Source organism: Ruditapes philippinarum, unplaced genomic scaffold (assembly GCF_026571515.1).
Source record: "Ruditapes philippinarum isolate M1 unplaced genomic scaffold, ASM2657151v2 ctg393_1_1_1_1, whole genome shotgun sequence".
Classification (NCBI taxonomy): domain Eukaryota; kingdom Metazoa; phylum Mollusca; class Bivalvia; order Venerida; family Veneridae; genus Ruditapes; species Ruditapes philippinarum.
The window spans coordinates 30,720-55,491 of record NW_026854713.1 but is presented as its reverse complement, the minus strand read 5'-3'; the positions used below and the strand labels follow the sequence as shown (position 1 = coordinate 55,491).

Sequence of the window (24,772 nt, the reverse complement as noted above, 5' to 3'; positions counted from 1 at the left end):
TACAATAATCAGCAGGATTCCCACTAAATTTAATCAACTCCGGTTTAGGTAAACCATAAACGTTTTGAGAATAAATTTGTCTTGATGGTATATTATCACAAAGATTTTCACTAATTGCATTGTCAGGTAAGTCCTTCACGTAATTTTCAACTCGAACATCGGTTGCTGGCTCGTCGGGTAAGGATAGCACTCCTCTGTCATCGGAATCTTCTTCTTCAATCTCAGCAAGTTCTAGCTCGTGCCGGGCCGACTGCAGTTCGAGCTCCCGGCGAGCCTCTTCGCTTCTGCGCTCTGTTTCTTGTTTTTCTTTCAGCTGGCGGAGGCGCAGTTCTGCCCTCCGCTTGCGTGAGGCTGTAGAGCTACACGTTACAACGGAATTTGCACAACTCGTGTATTCTTGATTCAAAACACTGATTTGAGATATTATATCCCGGTACTGCTTGTGCATTTCCTCGTACCGTTTGTCATTTATTGACGTCGCATGACTCTCACGTACACTAACAATTTCCCCCCAGCAGTTACATAGGTCTTTCTGCAACTGCTGGAAGTCGGACTCGCCTGCCGCCATCTTAATTTTAATTGCCTTTGATACTCGTTGGAAGCTTGACACACGCTTCTTCATATTGACTTCAGCTTCGTTACTGGTTACGTCACTTGCCATCTTTTGATGATACGGAATATATGTTTACAAATATAATCCAAATAAATACTGTTTAATCCAATTAACTTTCACCTTTTCGTTAATAGATTATGTTCAATAACTGTAGAATAACACGGTGTTCAACAACTGTAGGAACTATACTGTTCAATAACTGTAAGAACACAGTGTAGATTACGTTGGTGGCTGAGAGAGAACACGTTAATACGGGTGTTCACTTCAACTGTTCACCAAATTACAAAGACACTACGACACAGTCGTAATGGGCAGCTTCACTAAGTTTGGGCAACAAAAAGATGCAATTCACGCGCTATATTTTCCACTTTTATTCCAGAAACAACACATAGTCTAAGGAGTATATAGTGTATCTAACGTATATAGCGTATATAGCGTATATAGCGTAGATAGCGTATATAGCGTATACAGCGGTTATCTGAAAGTTAAACAGTTATACTTCCATTAATAACAATTAAAACAACATACAAAGAATGCATACATACTTACAAATAAACAAGTCACATATATAATTCATCCTTAACAAATACTGTGGGAATCCTGCTGCTAGTAATGTTAACAAATTTATTAATTGATAGAATTACAGATTATTTACTTTTACATCAAAACTTTAACTAGGATACAGTTTTATCTATCTTAACATAAAATTGTTAATGTATTTACCTTAACAATAATAAATGTAATTATTTTAGAACAAAAATTATTTAAACAATAATTTTCCCGAACGAAGGCAAATAAAAAACAAAAAATAAACTTACTGAACAATGATATCTGTGCCCGAAACTTAATAAATAAAAATTCACAAGATTTGTACTTCACATTCCGAAATCTTATTTTCAACTGCGCCTTGGAAAGGCGGCAAATCTTGCATTTGCATATAATTATTATTTCTAGGGACAGTTTTGACCAACCAAAATGCAGGAAGCGCCCTCTAAGAAAATAAAAGTAAAATTTCATTTTCTAAATATGGGGATCATTAATTACTATGGAACGCTTAGTCTTGACAGGGACCAGAGCGCACTAAAATAACACTGCGCTGGACAGTTGGCATGATTTATTGAAATCAAAACAATTATCTAAACATTTTAAACCGGTCTCTGATAATTAAAACCAGCACCAACATTCGGAGTCTGGAACAACTATATACCGTTGTCGTCCTAATATGGAGTGAAAACATTGGACGTTAGATAATAAAAAGAAAAATTGCCGTTTTAAAAGTAAAACAGATTTTCATTTTATATTAGTACTTTACTGAATGCGTCGACATTAAATGAGGGATATACTGTTCATATTATCCCAATAAAAGTAAAACTCTGCGTAACTGAATATGGTTAATACTTGATTTATTTTTACAATTAATGACCTGTAGAATTTACTATGACGCGTTAAAAATGTAAATCTAGAAATTAAAGGACCGGCTTTGTGCGCATGACAATAAATTTTGGTTTCTTGACACCCAAACAAGCGCGATAAGATATTAAGTATATATTTATGGCAGAATTTATTATTTATAGTGGAACACCAACGAACGGTGTAAAAAGGTAGACGATTTTAAACCCATAAACGTTTTTAATGCATTTTAAACTTTTTAAGCAAAGGGTTAAGTTAGTTTTCACCAGGTTTTAAAATGCATAGTAAAGTGCACGGACAACATCGTTGTATGATGTTTACTTTCGCGTTAACAATGTTTAATTGTCTGTCGATATGTTTATAGTTCAGGACAATCAATTATATATCTTTAGACAAATATATTGGTTTCTATTTCAAAGCGGGTTCAACAACATGACGTCGGGCGATACAGTCATATACCTGTGGTGCTCCACAACGACATTGCAATAACTCATACACATTTTCGACCCATCCCGTATATATATTGTGCGGTCATTGTCACTGTTATACGGCCCCTATTATAAATCTGAAAAATGAGCATTGGCCGACATTGTACAAATGGTCGATGCATGATCATTTTTCAAAGAGCAATTTTATTACAAATAATCGTTCATTGAAGTTCCAGCACGCATGCGCTAATATTTCCTATCAATCAAAATGGATCAGCTGACCCGCAGGACTAGGGATTGTATGGCGTTCACTGCGTGTAACAAACTTGATGAATTGTCTTGTCGTGCTGTGAGTCTCTCTCAACATTGTTAAAAACCTATTTATCTTTTGATAATGGTTGAAAATTTGTTCATGTTTTTTTTCTATGTCTTTATAACCGATGTTTCCTCTAAGCTTTTCCGGAAGAGCCCAATAAAGTCCTACCAAAAGCGGCTATTTATTTCTTGCTCATTTACAGTGATTAATAAACATAATTATAATCGATTGTCTATTTTTCTCACTGCTGGAAAAAATTATTTTCCTTAACTGGCAAATATAAGAAAGAGAACATGTTCGTTTGTTCATGGTTATGGAGAATAACTAATATACTACTTATTGTTTAATCTTATTGTATTTATTCACTGACTCATATACAGTATAGCTGCAAAATAATGCACCATAAATATATTACATACATTACATACAACACTTTTGTGGATTTGTTTAGTAGACAGAACAAACCATTTTGCATTTTCTTTAATGATATCATGCCGGTTTTTTTGCAATATCAAATACAAAGTATGTATGCGTTTGCACAATAGAGCTGCATTTGGTGATAGATAATGCATAAATTTACACTTAATACATGCATAGAAAATGTTCTTCTCAAGTTAAGATTGTTAATAATATAAACATTTTATGAACGTGTTAGTACAACAACCGCATTAAAATTCACCGACACTCTACTGGCGATTTATATAATTGTTTCATTACACTTGAATGAATAGATTATGTAAGGGAAGTCTCAATTGTAACGAACTTTTGCATACGTTCTTTTTTTTATTACGTATCATAATCTTATATCATTGAATTTATTTATTGTAGTTTTAATGTTGAATTTAAATTTTCCAAAACAAAATCATTAATTACTTTTTAATAGTTTTTTGTGCATTTCCATTATTTAACTTACACAGCAAACATGCAAAAATTTATAAGAATATAAAAAAGAAAATATTGCTGTTAGATCTACTTACACATGAAAATAAAACTAAAAATAAAACTGACGGAAAGTAAGTACTATTTTCATTAGATTATCCTCGATTTCTTTAAAACGAGTTATCCTTCTGGAACAATGAAAATAACAATGGTAAATGGAAATTGTGTGTTCGTAAGGGGTGGTGAAAAGAGCAATACACCCCGACACTACCTAGCACCGGCTTTAGCAGAATTCAAATCTTCAAATGTATTTTTCTCAAAGGTTAAGTTTTTTTAGTCAGGCACATTAGCTCTACAATATCATGTAACATACGGGAAAAATAAGCGTTAACACTTATCTGAATTTATACTATTCTAACGCATAATTCAATATTTAAAAGAAAAAGGACGACATTATAACTTTTCAACTTCACAATGTCAGCTTCACGAATCCAGTTCACGAATTCATGATATTCACATTTTCACAATTTAAACGTAAATAAAAGTGTTGTTCTTTAACCTTGTTACACTTTGAAGCAGTTCAAAAATGTATATCCATGAATTATACATGTACAATGCACCAAAGTTTGACTGTAGAACACGGACATCAAATATGACGTCATTATAAACAGTACAATATGGCGCTGAATGTACAGTTTCAGTTAAAAATCATTCTTATCTTATAATGGAGGTCTTGTTTATATTCCAATTATAATACTCCTTAGGAATAATACCACACATTTATCTATATATGAATCAACATATAATATGTAGATACATTTGTTGCTATTAAGACGCCATTTCTATAAGGTCTAAATTTTTGTTATATAATGATAAAAGTTGAATATTCATATTAAAATACTTACGCTGAAGCAAAAACAAACAGTGCCAGTGGTTTATAAATGTAGGGCAAATATCCAGGCTGTCATTATTTTATTTTGAACTCTCTTTTTTCAGAATATATCAAAGGTGATCCAAATAAAAACAAATTATTCTAATGGACATAGCATATTCTATAATGGTTTCAATACGATGCAAGTTTGTTTTTGATGCAGATATTGCATCTCAAAATATATGTATTAGACAACATGTTCTTTTGGAGTAATCCAGTATATCTAATAAAAATACCCGCTCAGTTTTTAAGCAATAAAAAACATATTGTATGGACACAAATAGAATGGGAATTGCAAGAAAGAACATGTGTATGACATATTATGATGTGATTATTTTTAGAAATATTATTCCTATATATCAAAATCAGTATTGAGGAAAATTTTTACATGTTTGATATTAAAATATTCATGTCTAATACAATTTAATTTTATTCAATTTTAGTGAATAAAGTTGCAACGCATAAAGGGATTCTAGCGCATGCGTGAAACACTCGTCTTTTGTATAAGTTGGCTTAATTTTTTCCTCATTTTAAAAATGATCAAACTCATAGCCATAAGTCATAAGTCATAGTCTTAATCTAGTCACAAGTGGTTTCACAGTCATCGTACCACGTGACAAACATTTACGTGACATTGTTTCTGTCTTACATAGTATGTTTATATGTTTTATTCAATGTGCAAGTTGTTTTATTTTATATAAAGGACAAGGACATGTTTTAGTAAGTTGTGACATAGATAGCGTAAACTTTGCATTGAATGTTGAATTATCAGTTAAATGTTTTAGTAGTCTATATGTATGATTTTATGTTTTAAATTTTCATTATTACACTTCTCTAATTGGCAGACTAAGAAAAAAGAAAATAAAGTTGTTTGCATGATTATAAAAAATTTCTTAAGGACAATAGGATTTGCATTAAAACTAGATATTTCTGAAAGAAATCTATATATACAATTTTATCAACACAGTTCTGAGAAATAAACAGACAATGTTGTTCATGTAATACTATCTTGATGTGTCTGGTATAATGTAGACATTAAACCATAAATAAAAAAATCTGGTAAAAACACTGACTTTGTTAAAAATCGTAAAACAATTTTACGTCTAAGAAAATCTGTTTACGATCTCTTGATATCAATCGATAACATAAAATCTAATGCATTTATTCATTTCTCTACAATCTATTCAAAGACATCATACTGCACTCAAGCACGGCGTTCCAGTGATAAAGCCATGTTCTCACGACAGGGGGCGCTATAAAAACTGGTCCTTCCTTTTACATGGAATAACCTGGGACTTAAAGATTAAACCCATGTTCAAGCTATCTAGATGAATTACCGCAATGATTAAACTGCTATTTATGAAATTATTCGCATTCTCAGTGAACAAGTGCCGCTATTTGGGTGGCACTGAGCCGCAGAAAAATACATATATTCGCGGGACAGTCTTTTTTACTTGCTTTGAAAACGAGTGTCGTGAACACGCTTATTGATTGTGCGTTTGACAGGCGGTTAAATACATGATTATTTTTTGCAAAGAAAATAAGAGGTCGCAGAGAACACTTTCGAGTGCATATCAAAATCAGATATCCCTTTTTATTGGATTTTGTCTCTAAGCCCTTTTCAGTCATTGTTTTACTAAGGACATTTCAGTGCTGTATTCAGAAATACCAAATCAGCTGTATATGACCATATGGTTTCCGTGCAAAAAAAATGGACGTTTCATACCAAATAGATGCCCTTACACAAGTTGTACCAAAGTAGAATAAAAATAAAATACAATTGTCAAATAGTAATAATACTTTATTAAAACGTTATGATGAGAGAATGGTATCAGGAACAAGTCTAAATACTTTTTTTTACTTAATAGTACTTTTGGAATAGTCTTAAATATTTTAAATAAAGAAATGCTTATGTTGCACAATTGTTTGGAAACTTGCTGAAAGAAAATTAAAGTCGTTAAATAAGTGAAAGGTGTCAAAGTAGATGTTTACATTATGTCATACATATATATTATTTTTCTTCTTTACATTTCTTAGAAAAATGGAATTCTATATTTAGCAACTTGCATCCGAGGGCAAATCCATAAACATTTATAAGGCGAAATAGGATACTTCAAACATTGCAACATGCTGTCTCAGTTCAACCTTTGACGTCAAACTAAACAATGAATAACCACTATCAAACAGTTCAATTATCGCAGCAAATTAAACATGGCTGCGCACCGGCGATCTTTTTTTATTTATATTGTCCGTGCTAGTGCGATTCTCAGTTGGTCTATTATTTACTTTATCAGGACCATTATGCGTCGTTCGCTTGCCATATAGTAACAGACGGGTGGCGGTTATAAAGATCGAAACACGTGTAACATATTGCATATTGCCTATCTATTGATATAAACACTGAACTTCATGCCTGAATATAACTTTAAACACTCGTAGTTTTCTTTTCAATCCGTTCCAAATACGAACTTTGTGTACCTTATTTTTATATATAGAAATAGCTTGCAATATTTATCTAACGCATAAGATTTGCATGTAACATATTCAATGGGAAATGGAAAAACAAGGCGAACGAACGGGACAAATTCATCTCAAACCGGAAACATCATAATTACATACTTGTATGTTTTATTTTATTCCCATATTAGGTGCGCAATCAGTTAATATCATACACATTCTAGTAAAACTGCATTAACTATAAAACGATATCACATAGATAAAACCAACTATTCTGTATCGAAAATGGAATCCTATTACAAGACATTAAATATATTCTTAACAACAATAATGAATCTTAATTGACATCAGTTTAAATGTGTACTTGAACAACTAGAAGACAAGGTATAGAAGCAATGATAAGACAGAACGCGCAAACCGAACCATTACAAATAAGAAAATCCATCCCCAAAATTGCTAAATTTTTACAAAATGCACAATCACAATGACTGTCGCATAAATATATCCCGCTGCCAAGATACACGGTCTTAAACTCGCAAAAAATCAAGAAGAAGTTAAGTCCCTCAGACGTGTAGCGTCGCGATATGCAAATGAAGATCTCGTAGAATCTTGGAGGATCATGGAGAACAAAAGTTCTTGATTCATCGCGGAATAATTTTGGTCGTATCAGATTGAACCCTCTATCCTTTTGGGACTTCGGCTAAAGATAACTGATATCAGACCAACATATTTCAGGCTTGACATAATCAACATCAAATTGTCATTACCTCGCAATTGTAGAACCTCTCTGATCAGTTTTCCAGAAAATCTATTTTACTAGCAAATAATGGCGTGTGCCGTTGAATAAGCCTTAGGCACAATTGATTAGTTTTTGACGATTTTAAAACTGGATAATTTTTCTGATATATTTGAATTTACAATGCGTGGGATGATATTATCTGTTTAAATATCTCTTTTAATAGATTTGGTCCGAATAGAACAGTTCTGCTATTTAAGCATACGTTATTTGTAACAATTTCTTTAGAGGCAGCGACTTTGAAGCTGAATTAAGCTATGGTTGGTATTGTCCTTGCTTTTCTATGATTAAGTTATTAAAACAATTAAGAGAAGTATATTAATTATTAAAAACGAACAAAGTGTTATACAATACTCTACTGTCAATATTTCATTAGAAGTGATTTGTTGTGTTATAATGTGATCTTATAACAACATAACTTGGACATGATTCTATTTGTGTCCAATTTTTGTTGAGTTAATATTTTTTAATTCCACAGTCTGTAAGTCAATTTTCACTGGATTATCTTGTCGTCGATATTTTCTTTAACCACGGGTGTGGTAGATTTATAAAAGAGTGTTTGTCTTCAATAGAAGAAAACATTGTCTTATATAATATAGACAATTCAAATAAGAAATGTTCCTAGTAACGGAAGTAATATTTTACGCATGCGCAATATTAGTAGATAGAAAAGGACGCAAAAATGTTTAAAATTAAAAACTTACAATAATGGAATATGTTTTAATATTTTACTTCAAGTTTACGATATTTATTTCACTGTAGTAAAACATTTGACGCAGAGAGATAACCTATTTTTTGACAAAAGGTATTCCTGGTTTTTTTTCAATATTCACAAAGCCTCTTGTTTATTACATACAGTTTGTTTCAGTTGACATTAGATATACTATACATAAAACACCCCGATGGTATACATATATTTTATATTCTTGAATTTAATTGTCCACAAAATAAAATAAAAATCATTTCAAAGCTTCAGTATGTTACATCACATGAGTTATCTATCTGTCAGAATTAGCATAATGTCAATAATACTTCATTAAAAATGATGTCAAATTGAACACTAGCTGTCTTAATTTCTTAAACAAAATGTCAGACAAATGTTCAGTTTGGAGTGCGACACATTCATCTTAAAAAAATACATTTACATCAAATTTAAAATGAAAACAATGTCGACTGATTTCAAATGTCCAAATGTTGATATGTTTGGGCTTGTTTTCTTTTCTTTCTTTTTTGGTATGATAAAACAGATTGATAGCAGTTGATGCGACATCTTGATGTGCGTTTAATCTTATGTAGGAACAAAGCAAGTTTGAGAAAAATCCTTCTTACATGTCTTAAGCAATACTGCTTTAGACGGTGCTAGGGGGGAGGGGGTAAACTGTGCTGAGCTCGGTCAATTCCGCGCACAAAACAGGCTAAATCTAATCGTTTTTTTAGCTTTTATGTAATGTTTTATACTACATGGCCCTGTAGTACAAGTTACGAATTATTCGTATTCGTATACAAGAACTTACATGTATAATTATCATTATAAATCTACATAACTAAACAAACAAACAAACATACATTTCAAGTACTTGTTGGTGCTAGCTTTAAATATTCCTACCGTTTTTTCTTATTCATTTTTTTTCAAATAGTAACCTTGATGTACAAGACCGCCAGCGTTGTTTCGGGTAGATAATCTTTTATGAGTGTTTTATGGTGATCCGACATAAAACAGTTTTTTATATTTTCATAATTGTCGGAGCTGGTATAAATTACATAAGTATGTATTTTTAATACTTGAATCTAATACCAACTGGTTGAAAGCTAAATCATGTATACTGGAGTGCCCTGTCGGATAACACAGCTTTAATCTTAAAGTTAAAGATACAACAACCCCGACTTTTATAAATCGTGTATTTCTATTCAAATTGGAGCTGATGTTTATTATTATTTCAATGATTTTAAAGTTCATTAAAACGTTTGTATATTATACTGTTTTTCTTATTCTTTTAAAAACCTTCAGACTTAATGAATATAATCCTTTTTTCTCATTAGCGTTGATAAATTCATTGTTCTTAATTTTTAATACATTTTTTATTTGTCAGTTAAAGCAATTATTTTAACATCTTTCTTAAATCGTTTATTTTTGGTACCAGCGTTTATTTTGGAACCCTTAAACAAATATGTTGTATTTTTTTTCTGAAACATTTTTTTATTATCATACATGCTAGATCTAGAACATCCTCCTAAAATAGAGAGAAATAGAATCCCTAAAGAAAGTCTAAAACCGCAAAATTAAAATGTTGCAGGCTCGGTTTGATTGAGCCTGCTCATTGACAGTACTGGAAAGTGCAAGCTACTGTCCACGCCCCCTAGGTCGGCTTAAGCAGAATTCAACATTTAAACATGAACATGGGGAAATTTTTAATTTAGAAACTTCCGCAGATGTGTTTTTTTTACAACAAAAATCATTTTTTTATAGATATCGATACTTTAGTTCTGACATTTTTAATCACGCATGCGTGATTGCAGAAAAGGTATATAAAAGCAGTTTTTGAACCTTTATGGTGTTTTTATAATCAACATTGTGTAATACTTTGAATGTCTAAACAAAACTTTAGAGACATTTCAAACGATAGTTTTGCTATTTGTCCACGTAACAAGGGGTATATAAACCTTGATTTTATTATTCTAACGTCTAGGTGTAAATAACAATATTTTAACGACATTGTACCTTTAATGCTACAGTCTTTCTGTGTTTATGTAACACATTTCGCGGGGGTCTTTAACACACCTTGAGATGTCGCTGTTTTCTAAATTTTAATTCGTAATAGTTGTACGTATACCTCGCCACCATTACATTGAATTGTTTGCGAACTTTTTCTTTTCAAGAGTTATATTCAAAAATGAAACGATTCAGCACACAAAACGAGTCAGTCCGTAAAGCTGATGATTTTAATGAACTATTTTCTTCAACTCAAAATCTTTTAAAACAATTGAAATGACACAAACAGAATCGATTAATTGCTATATGGTTTCATGAATTAATTGTAAAACATGCTTGTAAAATACACCTTGAAAAAAAAATGAGAGAGAAATATTACTTTGATAATCCAAACATGAACGAAACTATGTGTGAATTATTTTGTAATTTACAACTCGAAAAACAAAAGACGACAATAATTGATCTGACTTTAAGTAATTACTACAAAATTAAAGGCTCTCCGCTGAAACCTTTGATCCTTTCTTTGATTTCCTATCAAAAAGTAATGCACACCCATTTTTCTCAGCAAGTTCGGATTTCAACCTTATACGAAAGAAAATTCCAGTTGACAGATTTATTAGAACCGCCCATGCATTTTTGTTTCAACAAATACACGATCAAACATGATCCTAATTGTACGGTATGTGACGGCTGAGACAGAATCAGTCTCCAACCTTTAATCCTATTTATAAAATGAAGAAAACATGCATTTTCAACGCCGTTAATCAATATAAGTAAGGATCTCGCGTCGACAGAAATATTTTGTACCCGTGCTAAAACGGAAATATTTATGAATAAATGGTGAATTTAATTTATTTTGCTGCAGACTACATATTTATAAGTGTTATAAGTACCTCACATACATATCTCAGTATTTTTTTTTCTGACAAATGTTTGATAACATTATTATGTATATACATGTATACTCCTCAAATATTTTAAAGATAAAATGATCTGATGTAATAAAGAACACTTAGAAACATGTTTGTTTGATATAATAGAGTATTATGACAGCAGACTATTTATTAACACTTGTTGTATAAGAAGTTAAGTTTTCCTAATTTTGATCTTGTATTTCTTTTTCGACAAGTTCCGTCTTTAGGAAATTGTGTCTTTCCAGTTATTATAATTGCTATGTTAACATAACTTTTATTGTTTTTGTTTTTATCATTTTATGAAGATATTTGTATTTTTTTTATTACATGTATATACGTTATGCTCTTTATCTAGGGGGGATTAAAGTATATTTTTGGACTTGATTGGAAATAAGTTACTTTAATTAAATTAAAATAAATCTAACCATTTAATACATAGCTTCCAACATGAAAACAAATGCATGTTTAAAAACTCAGATATTTAATAAGAATTAATAGAATGTAGTTTTGTTGCACCAAATTGTCTGGAATATTCTAAAGTAAGCATGTGGAAAGAAGTATCTCTTGGGTAAGATAATATATTAGAGTTTAATAGTAGATATAGAGATGAAGAATTTAAAGTCATGTTTCAAGAGTTAAATGTAATAATTACAGAATATGAGATAAAACAAGCAATTAATCAATTAAAACGTAATCGATCTGCAGGCCCAGATTTGCTACTTAATGAATTTTTTATATCAGGTAAAGATGTTTTTATTCCTTTATTATGTGTTTTATTTAATAAAATTTTTGAAACTGGATATTTTCCTGATAGATGGTCAGAAGGATATGTCATTCCGTTACATAAGAAAGGTAGTGTTAATGAAGTAGAAAATTATAGAGGTATCACATTGTTAAGTAGTCTTGGTAAATTATTTTCAAGTGTAATTAATACAAGGTTAAAAAATTGGGCTGAAAAATATAATGTCTACATTGAAGCTCAGGCGGGTTTTAGATCAAATATGAGTACTATAGATAATGTTTTTGTTTTAAATGGTTTAATATCGCATTTTATAAATCAAGGAAAACAACTTTTTTGTTTATTTGTTGACTACAGTAAAGCATTTGATTACGTTGTTAGGGAAAATCTTTGGTACAAGCTTATTCAGTTAGGGTTAAGAGGTAACATTTTAGATGTCATTCAATCTATGTACAAATGTGTAAAATCAAAAGTAAAGTATTTGAATAATTTAAGTAATGAATTTACATGTACACTAGGGGTAAGACAAGGTGAATGTCTGTCACCATTTCTTTTTTCTATGTTCTTAAACGACTTAGAAGATACATTTTTAAAAAGTGGTGTTGAAGGAATAGATGTAAATATGTTTAAAGTTTTCCTGTTATTATATGCGGACGATATCGTAATTTTTGCAAACTCAGCAGAAGAACTTCAACACAATATATGTCTCTTGTATGATTATTGCAATACATGGAAGTTAAAAGTCAATGTATCTAAAACGAAAGTTATAATTTTTAAAAGAGGTGGTAGACTTCCAAGTGATCTTCAGTTTTATTATGATGGTAATTTGATTGAAATTGTTAATACATTTACATATCTTGGTATTGTATTTACTTGTGGTGGATCAGTTACAAAAGCACAAACAATGTTAGCTGGACAAGCACAAAAAGCTATTTTTAAACTAAATAAATATTTATATAAATTTACGTATATTAAACCAAGGCATAAACTAAATCTTTTTGATACATTAATTACACCTATATTAAACTACGGTAGTGAAATAATGGGTTTTACGGTTAGCCAAACAATGGAACGGGTACACTTACAATTTTGTAAAAAGATTTTGGGAGTTAAAAAAACTACACAAAATGATTTTATTTATGGAGAACTTGGTAGAATATCATTTCATTGTAGACATCTTTTCAATATTGTAAAATTTTGGATGAAAATATTGTGTAGTAATGAAAACAAATATGTTAGTAGAGTTTTATAAATTGTTGAAAAGTGATTTTGAAAATAACCCAAATATAGTAAACTGGTTTTCGAAATTAAAAACAACTTTTATGTTCTTTAGGATTTTATGATGTCTGGTTACAGCAGAGTGTAGGAGATATTGATATGTTTCTAGCAATTTTAAAACAACGTTTAAAGGACAATTTTGTTCAAAACTGGCATGAAAGATTACATAACTCTAGTAGAGCTTTATTTTATAGGACAATAGCAAATTTTGAGTTTCAATCATATCTAGATATTTTTAATGCAAACAAATTGTGCCAGGCTATGGTAAGATTACGAGTTTCCTCTCATAGGCTACAAATAGAGGCTGGACGTTGGTCCAGACCTACAAGAACTCCAGTTAATGAACGAAAATGTTTAATTTGTAATGTTTTAGAGGATGAATATCATTTTATATTAGAATGTTCAATGTATACTGAATTAAGGAAACAATTTATTCATAAGAAATACTGGAAACATCCAAATATGGTAAAATTTATTGAATTGTTAAACAATGAAAATGATACAAATAGAAAGAAACTAGGAATTTTTGTATATAAATCTTTTGAAAAGAGAAATGAAATGCTATACGGTTCAGTTGAATAATGACTTATTTTTGTTGTAAAGCTACTTATATGCATAGTTGTAAAATGTGAATTTAAAACATCGTTCTAGATAAAAAAAAAGACATGTAGAAATTTGATATTTAATGCAATTTTCATGTTACAAGCTTAAATTTAATCCATGATTCCCGTCTTGCATTTTGTTTCGGTAAGGCTGGTAGTTAAAATGGATGTAATTTGTATGTTCTTGTTATACTATATATATAAATATTGTTATTTTTGTACAGTAAATTCTCTCTATTAAGACCACTAACGGGCCTGACTCAAAGTGGTCTTAATAGTGAACTGGTCTTAATAGTGAATAAGTCACTTTAACAGCTGACGAAGTCCAACTTAACTTAATGTATACCTTGTATAGTTTTATGCACATGGTAAATGTACTTAATTAAATGAGTAAAAAGAAACACATTTTTTTAAACAAAAAACATTTTTAATGCATGATAATAATTATGATACATCATTAATATGATGAAAATATTAATTTACGACTTCCCCTTTAGAAGAAAAATATGAGGAATGATTGACTCTCATTATTATTTATACATTAATTACATATAGAAATAAAGCACACATAAACTGATAATTTGGTGTAATTAGCAATTTTACCATAATTGCTATGAATTGTGATGCACAACAAACAATTTTACATGTTATTTACTTGGTTATCACATCCTAATTATGCTGACAAATTAATTGTTTCTCGCACCATAGCTGCTTAGATTAATTAGCCAGAAGTGGTTTAAACTGATCATGTTGACGCTTGATACATCGTAAAGCAAGCGTCTAATCAATTGATATATATTAATGACCTCATTTGACCCGGTGTATTTGTTTACGCCAGAGGGAAGATTACGACAATTAATTGGGGGCAATTAACACCAAGTGATGTCTGGCCATTATGTTGCATGGTCGTAATACAGGTTAATGTTTTGATAAGAAATACACAAAAATGTCTGACAGAAGTGGTCGTTATGCCGGATTAGAGACGTGGTCGGTATACTGGTCATTTTTCTCAATGAATAAAGAAGGCAAATATTTTGTACTTTTAAAAAGTGCCCGTAATAGCGGCGTGGTCCTATTTGTGGCGTGGTCGTTAGGTGGCATTTTACTGTACTAAATTCATGCAAGGGTCATCTTTCTTTTTACGAGAAAGATAACATATTACTACATGTATCTCAATGTATATATATATACAAATTCTGATTGTAATTTAAGGAGAAAATAATGTTTTTCAGATTACTAGTCTTAACAAATTTATACTAAAGTCATACTTTAAATGATATGAAATGAAATTATTAAGAATATTAAGCTTTCTTATGTCATGCTTGACCTTCTCCAATGTAAAGTCTATGTAAATCTAATATTAATTTTGTTCGCTGTATTATGCACATAAATCATGCTCACTTTGTATTGTACATGTATATATGTATGCTTGTATTGCCATCATGGGCGAATAGCCTTATGGAATAAATGAAATAAACTAAAACTAACTAACCATTTGTTTGATTAGGGCATTCTACTTTAGATTTGGACAGACACAATTAAAGGAATCTTAACAATTTAACATTTTTTATTTCATCAAAATGTTTTAAAGATTTGCCGTCACCCATTTTCATGTATGAGTTATTGTAAAACGTTGATAAAAGAGAATTATTGGAATTGTTGCGCACGTGGAGTCAATTTCCGAGGTCACGCGCAGTGGAAAATCTGCCCGCATGTTTCCTTGACGGGTTCTGTGATTGTTCTTTCTCTAATCATACCTGACATTCAATCAGGCGCTCATTACAGATCAATGCAACAAACTGTAGACTGGTTTTGATAGAAATGCCCGTAAAGCGTGTGCAAAATGCGTGTTTCAAGGCGCTAGGGTGTCAGACTCGGTCAAAGTGCCCGTAAAAATAATTGGTATTGACATGATGTACCAGATGTTAATACAACTTTGTGCAGCCCAGGGGTGTGTGCAATACTGGAAAATACCCAGAAAATGTAACATTTACTTTAAGTAAATAAATCTGTAAATATTTAATTTCCGTTTATTCAGGATCATTGGTAAAGGTACTTTTTCTACACGTATTAATATCACTCACCAAAACTTCTGTCCATTTCGATGATTTTTTTAAAAACAAAGTCAATACCTCTTTTCCAGTTGGATTTACAAAATATTTTTGAAAAAAAACGTACTTGCAACTCATTCTCACTTTAAATGAAAAGGCTAGGACAATTTAATTCAGAAAACCGTGAATTAAAAAAATATAGATAGATAAAATAAAACATGTACTAGAGACAATGACACAGATAAATGTTCTTTTTTTCACAAACGATTTCCTTATATGTAAACCCTACTAATTAGTGAATGAAGATCAAAATAATGCATACGTTTCCACAATATTTAATGTAATACATGTATACATCTTATTTATTTTTTAAATGTTTTAGTGGCTACTTTTGTAAAAAAAATCAAAATAATAACAACAAAACCGATGTAAAATCGATGATAATATATATAAATCTTATATAAGATTGGGGCAATTCAATGTTGCAAATATTTTATATGATAGTAACGATACCCCAACACCTGATGTAAGTCAAGGTCGCCGTCGCATGAATTGTTGTCTACATACGCGTTCACTATACGCGCATATGTTTTACTTGATGTATTTATTCGTGGCGTTAATGTCTTACTGAAGATCATGTTATCTTGTAAGAAACTATAATGTAAATTAATCAGCAAAATGGGACAAATTATATATAATAAACACCGTATGGGAAGCAATATTTATATACCACAAATGTCAGAATCCTAGCAGACGATAATAGTGCTCACTAATTCAGTTAATCTTTCCAGCGTCCATTTGCCAATAAAAGTCTTTTTGTGTAAATTTTGACTGATTGCGGCTCCGCAGTTTCGCATTAAGTACAATTTAGACCGTTAATTTTCATTCAAAACAATTAAATTATTAAAATTGGAAAAAAGAGTGCACTTTAAACATTGCCGTATGTACGTTGAAAATAAAAGCCTGCGACTTATCGTCTGCTATTTGAAGATTTAGAGTAACGCAGTAATTCATGCCGTTTGTCAACGTCTTTTTCTTGTACGTTTGGGAATTTGAACTATTACTTCATCACAGAGTTATCTTATTAATCAATTTATATAAAATCCTCTTTGGACCTATAAAGAGTTGCGTAATCTGGCTGATAAATGACTGTATATATAAAGATCTGGCTTAAGATATTTAAAACAACGGTGTATGGCACGAAAAACCTAATTAAATTTGCATATAAGGAAATTCCAATTAAAATGTATCCATATTGAATCGCGCGGTAAACTGGAAATGATACTTCAAAATTATTTTCTATTTGTAATACGACGGTTTCTAATTGCCGCAATTACACGGTGACATGTCTTACGCAATATTTTTTAAGTTGAAGCAAACGCGACATGAATTTTAGATCTCGTGTTTACGAAATGAGATCTCGTTTAAATGGCAATTTAGCAGTCATTATAGCAATTTGAAATTATCGTTAATTGTATCTTTTATTCATTTTTATGTCTATAAATAGCATTTGTATGCTTTCAGGTATGGTTCCAAAACAGACGATCCAAGGAACGCAGAATGAAGCAACTTAGCGCGCTTGGTGCCAGACGACATTTTTTTAGAAATCCACGGCGCATGCGCGGTCTTAGAGGTGACTTAGACGACGGTGATATGATGGGTCAAGGATACGGGTATTTTAATGGTAAGCATTTTTTCTTTGGCATATTTTTCGAATACAAGAAGTAGAAAAATAATCAAAGACGTAATATTTCATCATTCTTTCATTACAAAATTTTAATGCTTGTCATAACAAATTTCGAAACCAAAAACAACACAACTTAAGAAAAAAGAAAACACTATTATTATTCATATACATGGGGACAAAAAGGAATAAAAAAGTCATTTTGAAATATCTACAAAGTGCTATAATACCATTTTTTTCGCACAATCATTAAAAATATTTGCATACGATCAAACATTATTATTAATAGCAGACGACACCCAAAGTTCGGCGAGACTGGGGGCTTCTTTCAGTAGACCACACAAACGAAACCCCACTTCAAAAAGAACTGGTGTGTAAATTCTTATCAAATGCCTAGTTAACCATTGAATTGTACAAAACATCATTTAAAACACATTAAAGCATTCTCTATCGTATATTTAAATTATCAATTCTCTATCGAATCGTATCATTTTTCATACTGGGCGGCTGTCAAAATTTCTTTTGATGCAAACATCATTGTCTTATCGGTCGATCTTTGTTTTGAAAGATTGAAATAGGGTTCATTAGCATTCTTGCTTCCCATTTTTTTCACTCATGTTCTTTTCGAGGTTTTTTTTCTGTGAGAAAGACCCCGTCTGTGTTTAATTTTTTGGTTTCGTCTTGTTTTGAAATGGAGGAACACGTATTGAATAATGTTAAATGATGCATTTTAAACACTCGGGCAATTAAAGGATACTTTCAACGACAAGATGAATGAGTGTATTTATAATGAAACGAATATACACATTTTTAAGTAACAAAATCAAAATCAAATTTATTAACAATTAGAAATATGGAAACTAAAACAAATGCAAAAAAAAAATAAAATGAAAAAACGTACAACCGTGCTCTGACACCAGGCACGTGTTGCCAATGCAACGAGGCGAACTTTTAACCCTTATAATTCTCAAGAACTTCTATATCGACCTAATATGATATAAAATGTCTATAAAATGAACTTCAACCTATATATAACAGCTTTCCTTTATACATGTTAAGAAATATATGATAATTGGATATGATAAAATGGGGTAAGATAGGATGGTATTTAATAAAAAGGGCTATGATAAAATGATTTATGATAGAATAGGATGGAATATATTAAAAGGGCTATGATTAAAATATGTTATGATAGCATGGGATATTATAAAATGGGCTATGAGAGGTTGGTGTATGTTAAAAAAAGGCTATGATACAAAAAGTTATGATAGCATGGGATATGATAAGATATAAACGTTATTAGGTAAAAAAGGTTAAGACAGAATATGGTAACATATTTTTACCATCACGAATACATAAATGGTATATAATTTTTGAAGTTCAAAATGTGCCCGTCTTTTGTCTAACATTTCTTAGTATATGTCAAATATGTAGAGTATGTGCGTTAATTATTTTTCTAAAACCGTTTTTTTTTGAAACTCTATTCCTTCATTTTTACTATTACAGTGAGGAAATTAAGTAAACCCCCTGAGACTTGCGTGCTATCTTACAGTTAGCCAAAGGCCGGAATGGCTAGCCGTAATTATCTAGCGAAATAACTCACGATCTTCTGCGAAATTCTCTGGCGTTTTCAATTTCCAGAAAATAATTGAAATTTGAGGCCCGTCTACGGGATAGCTCTCGGTAGTAAATACATATTTCTCCGCGGATATAGTTTTTACATGTATCGTATTTGATATTTGTAATTTAAGATACTTGGAATTTTGTTTTTGAAGTCAAACTTAATTTATTTTCCTTATTTGTAGTTTCAGAATGTATACGTAGTGAAAAGAACAAACTTCATTTGTTTGTTTCACAGAAACTTATGTATGGAAAAAATAAAATCCACAACTTTCATGTCATATGGTGACTTTATTATATGAATTTCGCTAGTTCTAGCAAATGAAATATATTTGTCTCCGGCTCTTTTGCAATGGGAAGTTGTTCAATTATAATATGTTTTAACAAATTGAAATTAATTGTTGTTTTCTTTCACCGAAAACGAGATGATGTTTAAGTCTTACAACATAAGGTACAAAAAAAACCCCGATCGCTTTTAGTTTATAGCAGTCTTTTTTTAAGAAAACAAGCAAAAACAAACAAAAAGAAGAAACAACAACAACAACAAACAATTAGAATATGACATTAAAGCCGGCACAAAGAACAATATTATTGTAAATATAGGTATATTTTGCGAACCCTTCCAGCACGTTTTTCTCATGCACACGGCTGTAAACAATGACATCTATCAATGAGATGATAGAGAAACTGTCTGGATTTATATGACTTTAGCAGCACGTTTATAATTGAGCAATGATATATCCACCACTGGGCAAACATCTCTTCTGTATAAATAATGTATCACAAAATACATACACATATATAAAGGAAGAAATTATAAATATGTTTTCTTTTAGAACTATAAAAGTTGTGTGATTAAAGCTTATTCCAGCGACCTTTGATTTTACTAGCTGATACAAATGTCTTATAACTGGCTTTGGGTTTAATTAAAACATTTCTATATTGTTTATAAATAATACAATGTTGTCAAAACCTAACAGACACTGTATCACATATTTAATTATGTAGCAAAGAAATATTTAATTGTCTAAATTATAAATATCATATATCATATGATCGACCTAGTTGTTTGTGAAGTTATAATAATGAGATAAAAGTAAAACCAAATGTTTTGACTTACACAAATAGAATGAAACAGAATAAGAATTTTGGAGGTTTTTTCTTTCTTTCAGAAAATGGCCAAGATTTCTATCCGGGTTACCCCGGTCCAGGCTTTGGCGACTTCTTCCCCGGACAAGGACCAGAAATGCCCCCGGGGATGGCGCTTCTACCACCACAGGGACGGGGAACACCACCTTTAGTGATGGAACATCAAATGCATCCCGGAGGTAAGAAATTCACTTTAAATGACTAACTGTCATCATGATGTCTTGTTCTTATTTGTAATAATCATGGGTAAGGAATGGTTAAAAAAAGTTTTATCATCGAATAAAAAATGGCATTTGCGCAGAACACTTATTCGGTACAATGGAAACACCAATGATATGAAAACATTTACTTTAATAGTCGAGATGCTTTTCAAATCTTAGATTTTTTTTTGGATTTTTTCCGATAAAGCTACTTCTGCTATCAAATTGAACATTTCGTATTGTTGTTGCATAGCAACATTAATGATCTTAAAAAAATACTTTTTTTATTCGAGAAGAGCATATTTTGTTTAGGGCGGAGTTTTATTAAATTCCGAAATGAAAATTTATTTGAAATATGACTGTATCATTGGGATTCATAAAAAGATAAAAAAAAAAAGCGGAATGATTTTCAATTTTGATAATAACTCATATTAAATTAAAAATGTGAATCAAGTAGCATTCAATAAAGGAAAAAAAATCTTCATATTTTTTTATGTAAAAAATACATCATATTTCTCTGTGTTATTATCTTGGGAAATCAAATCACATTCTCATATCAAGAAAAGAATGAAAAGAAGTTAATGTGACATATGCACAGGCTAATTAATATACCTGCGCAGCTAGTGAATCATTAGTAGAAACAATAAAATAATCGAACAATGAAAAAAAACCCATATATTTATCGAGTATAAAGTAATAAGGGGTGTATATATATATATATGTCTGATGATAAGAATAATACCAAAATACCTGAATTGAAAAAAAATAATGTTTGTAAATTTCTAAGACACCAAACAGCTTATACTCTACCATTTTAATATAGCAATGGAATATTTTTAAAGGGATGTTTAATTTTGATTTTCTTGATATATAATTCATCTGTGTTAAATTACATAAACGCCCTTAGTTATTTAAAGTTCTTTTTTTTCTTTTCTTAAAAAGTAAACCACACTGGTATGAAACAACGTGACTGTACACTTTCATCTATACATGTATTTTCAGGTCATATGGGTCACGAAGGTCAGTACCTATCACCACAAGACATGATGCCACCATCGTCTCCAGAGCCTCTTATGCACCCGGATGAACAGTATTTAATGACGTCACTTCCGCCCAGATCATTGGCGCCTCAATTTCAGCCACACTCGAGTGAAAATTGGGGATAACACTTCAAAAAGATTTAGATACATTGTTATAGTCATCATTTCTATAATCCAAAATCTTATGAAGGCATTCAAGACATTTACTTAAAATATGGAGAATTTCTACACTTTGCTTGTCCAATGTTTGCTATTTTCGAAAAACATGTGTTGAATGTATTTATAAGTTGACATGTAAGCTGTGTAAATATGACGTATATTTATTTGTAAATACTAGTAGGTAATATAATCTCTACACAGAGATTCTCTTGAACCGGGATATCGGCAATATGACGTCAAAGATGTGACGTCACGTCAAAATTGACCACTGTTGAAAGTTTTACAATTACAAATTTGGAAAGTTACATCATTCGTTTTGGTAAGGGGAGGAAATATGTTACTTCCATCTTTTAAAGTTACTATTAGGAACTTGTTAATGTTGAAGTTAATTAAGAAAGAAGTAGGAAAATGTCACTATTTCAAGAATTCTAATCGTTTTGAATACACAGTTATCATATTATTATTTCTGTTTTATTGTCTTATGACTCGTTTATATAAAACGTAAACTGTATTCTTTTGCCAATGTTGATATCATACTTTTTATCATAGTTCAAGACAATGAAATGAAAAAATACTGAACACGCTTACTTATCATGAAATGTTTGAAACTATCATTTTCAATTTTTCTTCTCAAATGTTCTATTTAACTTGACTAAATATGAGATTTGTCTGCCTAAACTTGTGATATTTCACTAACTTATACTTAAGGCTTTTAAAAATGGTCAATTTCAACATGGCGATGATCACATATATTAAGTGATTTACTATGAAAGTTCAAAAAGTTACAAACAAAAACAAAACATTCTCCGAGAAGATCATCTGTTTATATTTATCGTTGTATTCTTATAAAACCTTGCGTTTAGATAATGTTTTCTTTACTTTGAGACAGTTAACATATAATTGTTTATTTTTTCATATTCATTTATCATAGGTAGGAATTATCCATCAATATTTTTGACAATATCACAATATGTAGGTATATTTCTAATGGCATTTGGTTTCTTTTATTTTTAAGGAATCATCGATGAATAATGACACCATAGGAGATTCTAACAAATGCTGAATTGTATTTACTGTGTAAATACTATACTAAATAAGCATAGTATTTTATATAAGACAAAATCTGGCGGTTATACATTTACACACCTTTAATTGAAAAATTTATATTTTGATTGATTTATATATATGCACAACCTCAGCCTGAAAATACACCGGCGGTCAGTGCTTTCTAATCATGGTATCCATTGTTCACTTCATGTATTCAGTCAGTACTTATTTTAAAAAGTTCCTTAAAATGATGAATGGTTTGGTCGAGATTGAAAGATGGACAAGTCCACTTATGATATTTAGCTTGGTTAGGGTGAATGAATCAAAATATTAGCGATGTTATTTATGTAGTTTCACTGCCAATATTATGTTTTAAGTCCATTCCACAAGTTTAAAATAAATCAGGGATTTTCATGCAGATATTTATGTTAACATGTTCGTGTATTTATGTCCACATTTTTTTGTATATTTAATTGTTATTTAATGTGTTTAAATAGTTATCTTTTAATGTTGTATTAAAAATGATAAGTGGAAAATGTGCTATATAATTCTAATTAACTAAATTAAAAAGACTAAATGTAGCTGATTTCTTTTGAAATATTTGATAATCTTGTTATAAGGTTATTTTGAGGTTGGTATGAGTTTATTTTGAGGTAATAAAGCTAGGTAACGGTTACTATAATTTTACATTAAACAGAAACTTTGTAATATTAATATACATTTATATAAAGTACTTAAGGAAGTCCTCTTTTGCATAGTTTACTTTGGGTAAATAAACTTTAAAGAATATTTTCACCACCGTGCAATTCTTGTCCATGGAACTCTTTATTGACAACCGCCTCAAGCCGCCGGCCACTAAATGCCACACCGACCATCTGAAAAGAAATAAAAATTACCATTTATATCAAAGAATCAACAAACAGTGTCTGAAAGATGATTTTCTGAACATAATTAGCCAGGACAACTATGCAAAACACCCAAGTTCAAAGATTTCACTATTATAAAGTCCAAAAATTTAAACCATATCTCTAAATAGTAAATAGTGCTAGTTTTCAACAATAATTTAGAAAAATAACTTTTAAATATTTCCATAGGCATATGTTTATTAAAATGTTTTGATCAATTTATAAACAATTGTATTATTTTACACATTTCCAACTGGTGTGGTTTCCTTTTGCTGTCGTTTTCTGTTATCAAATTTATTGAGAAAAAAAACGTTATAATTTACAGATCTCATAAATTAGGAAAGCATTAATTAATAATTTTATAAATATGAAAAGAAAGAGAAAATAAACCTTTTCATATATGAAAAGAAAAAATGTTTATATGAATATTGATTTTATATAAAACATTTCATTTAGTGGGTTAAACATTCTTGGAAATATGATTACAGTAACGGAAAATTGATCATGATATTTCTGATGCTAATCATCATCATACTTTGTTTTATCGGTTTAACTTTAAACAACTGCATGCTGCCAAAGATGGTCAAAATGTAAATTTTGGTGGCACTGAGCATGTTCATGTACAACAACGGCTAATATTAGCATCAGACCAAGGTTAACACCTGATTTCTTTAATTAACAATAACTTGTAGACAATCTTTGCCAACACTTGGTTTTCTCAAGTTGTCCTGTAAGGCTGGGCGTTTTTGTCGTGGCTCTCGTGTTGATATTTGTTTTGAAACAAATTAGCTGAGAAAATAATGTAAATTTTGAAATGGGCTATACTACTGTACTGCATTATTTA

The 24,772-nt window shown here is 30.6% G+C and overlaps 1 protein-coding gene across 1 annotated transcript in view; it reads left to right on the top strand.

Moving 5' to 3' along the window:
* The window catches only part of LOC132740841 (LIM/homeobox protein Lhx1-like), a 53,057-nt gene extending 29,401 nt beyond the window's left edge, over positions 1 to 23,656 (top strand). Inside the window, exons 4-6 of the mRNA XM_060728863.1 lie at positions 17,649 to 17,808; positions 20,601 to 20,756; positions 21,780 to 23,656. Coding sequence (XP_060584846.1) covers positions 17,649 to 17,808; positions 20,601 to 20,756; positions 21,780 to 21,943 — 480 coding nt within the window. The 3' untranslated portion in view covers positions 21,944 to 23,656. The remainder of the gene's footprint in view (positions 1 to 17,648; positions 17,809 to 20,600; positions 20,757 to 21,779) is intronic.
* Positions 23,657 to 24,772: the final 1,116 nt, after the last annotated feature.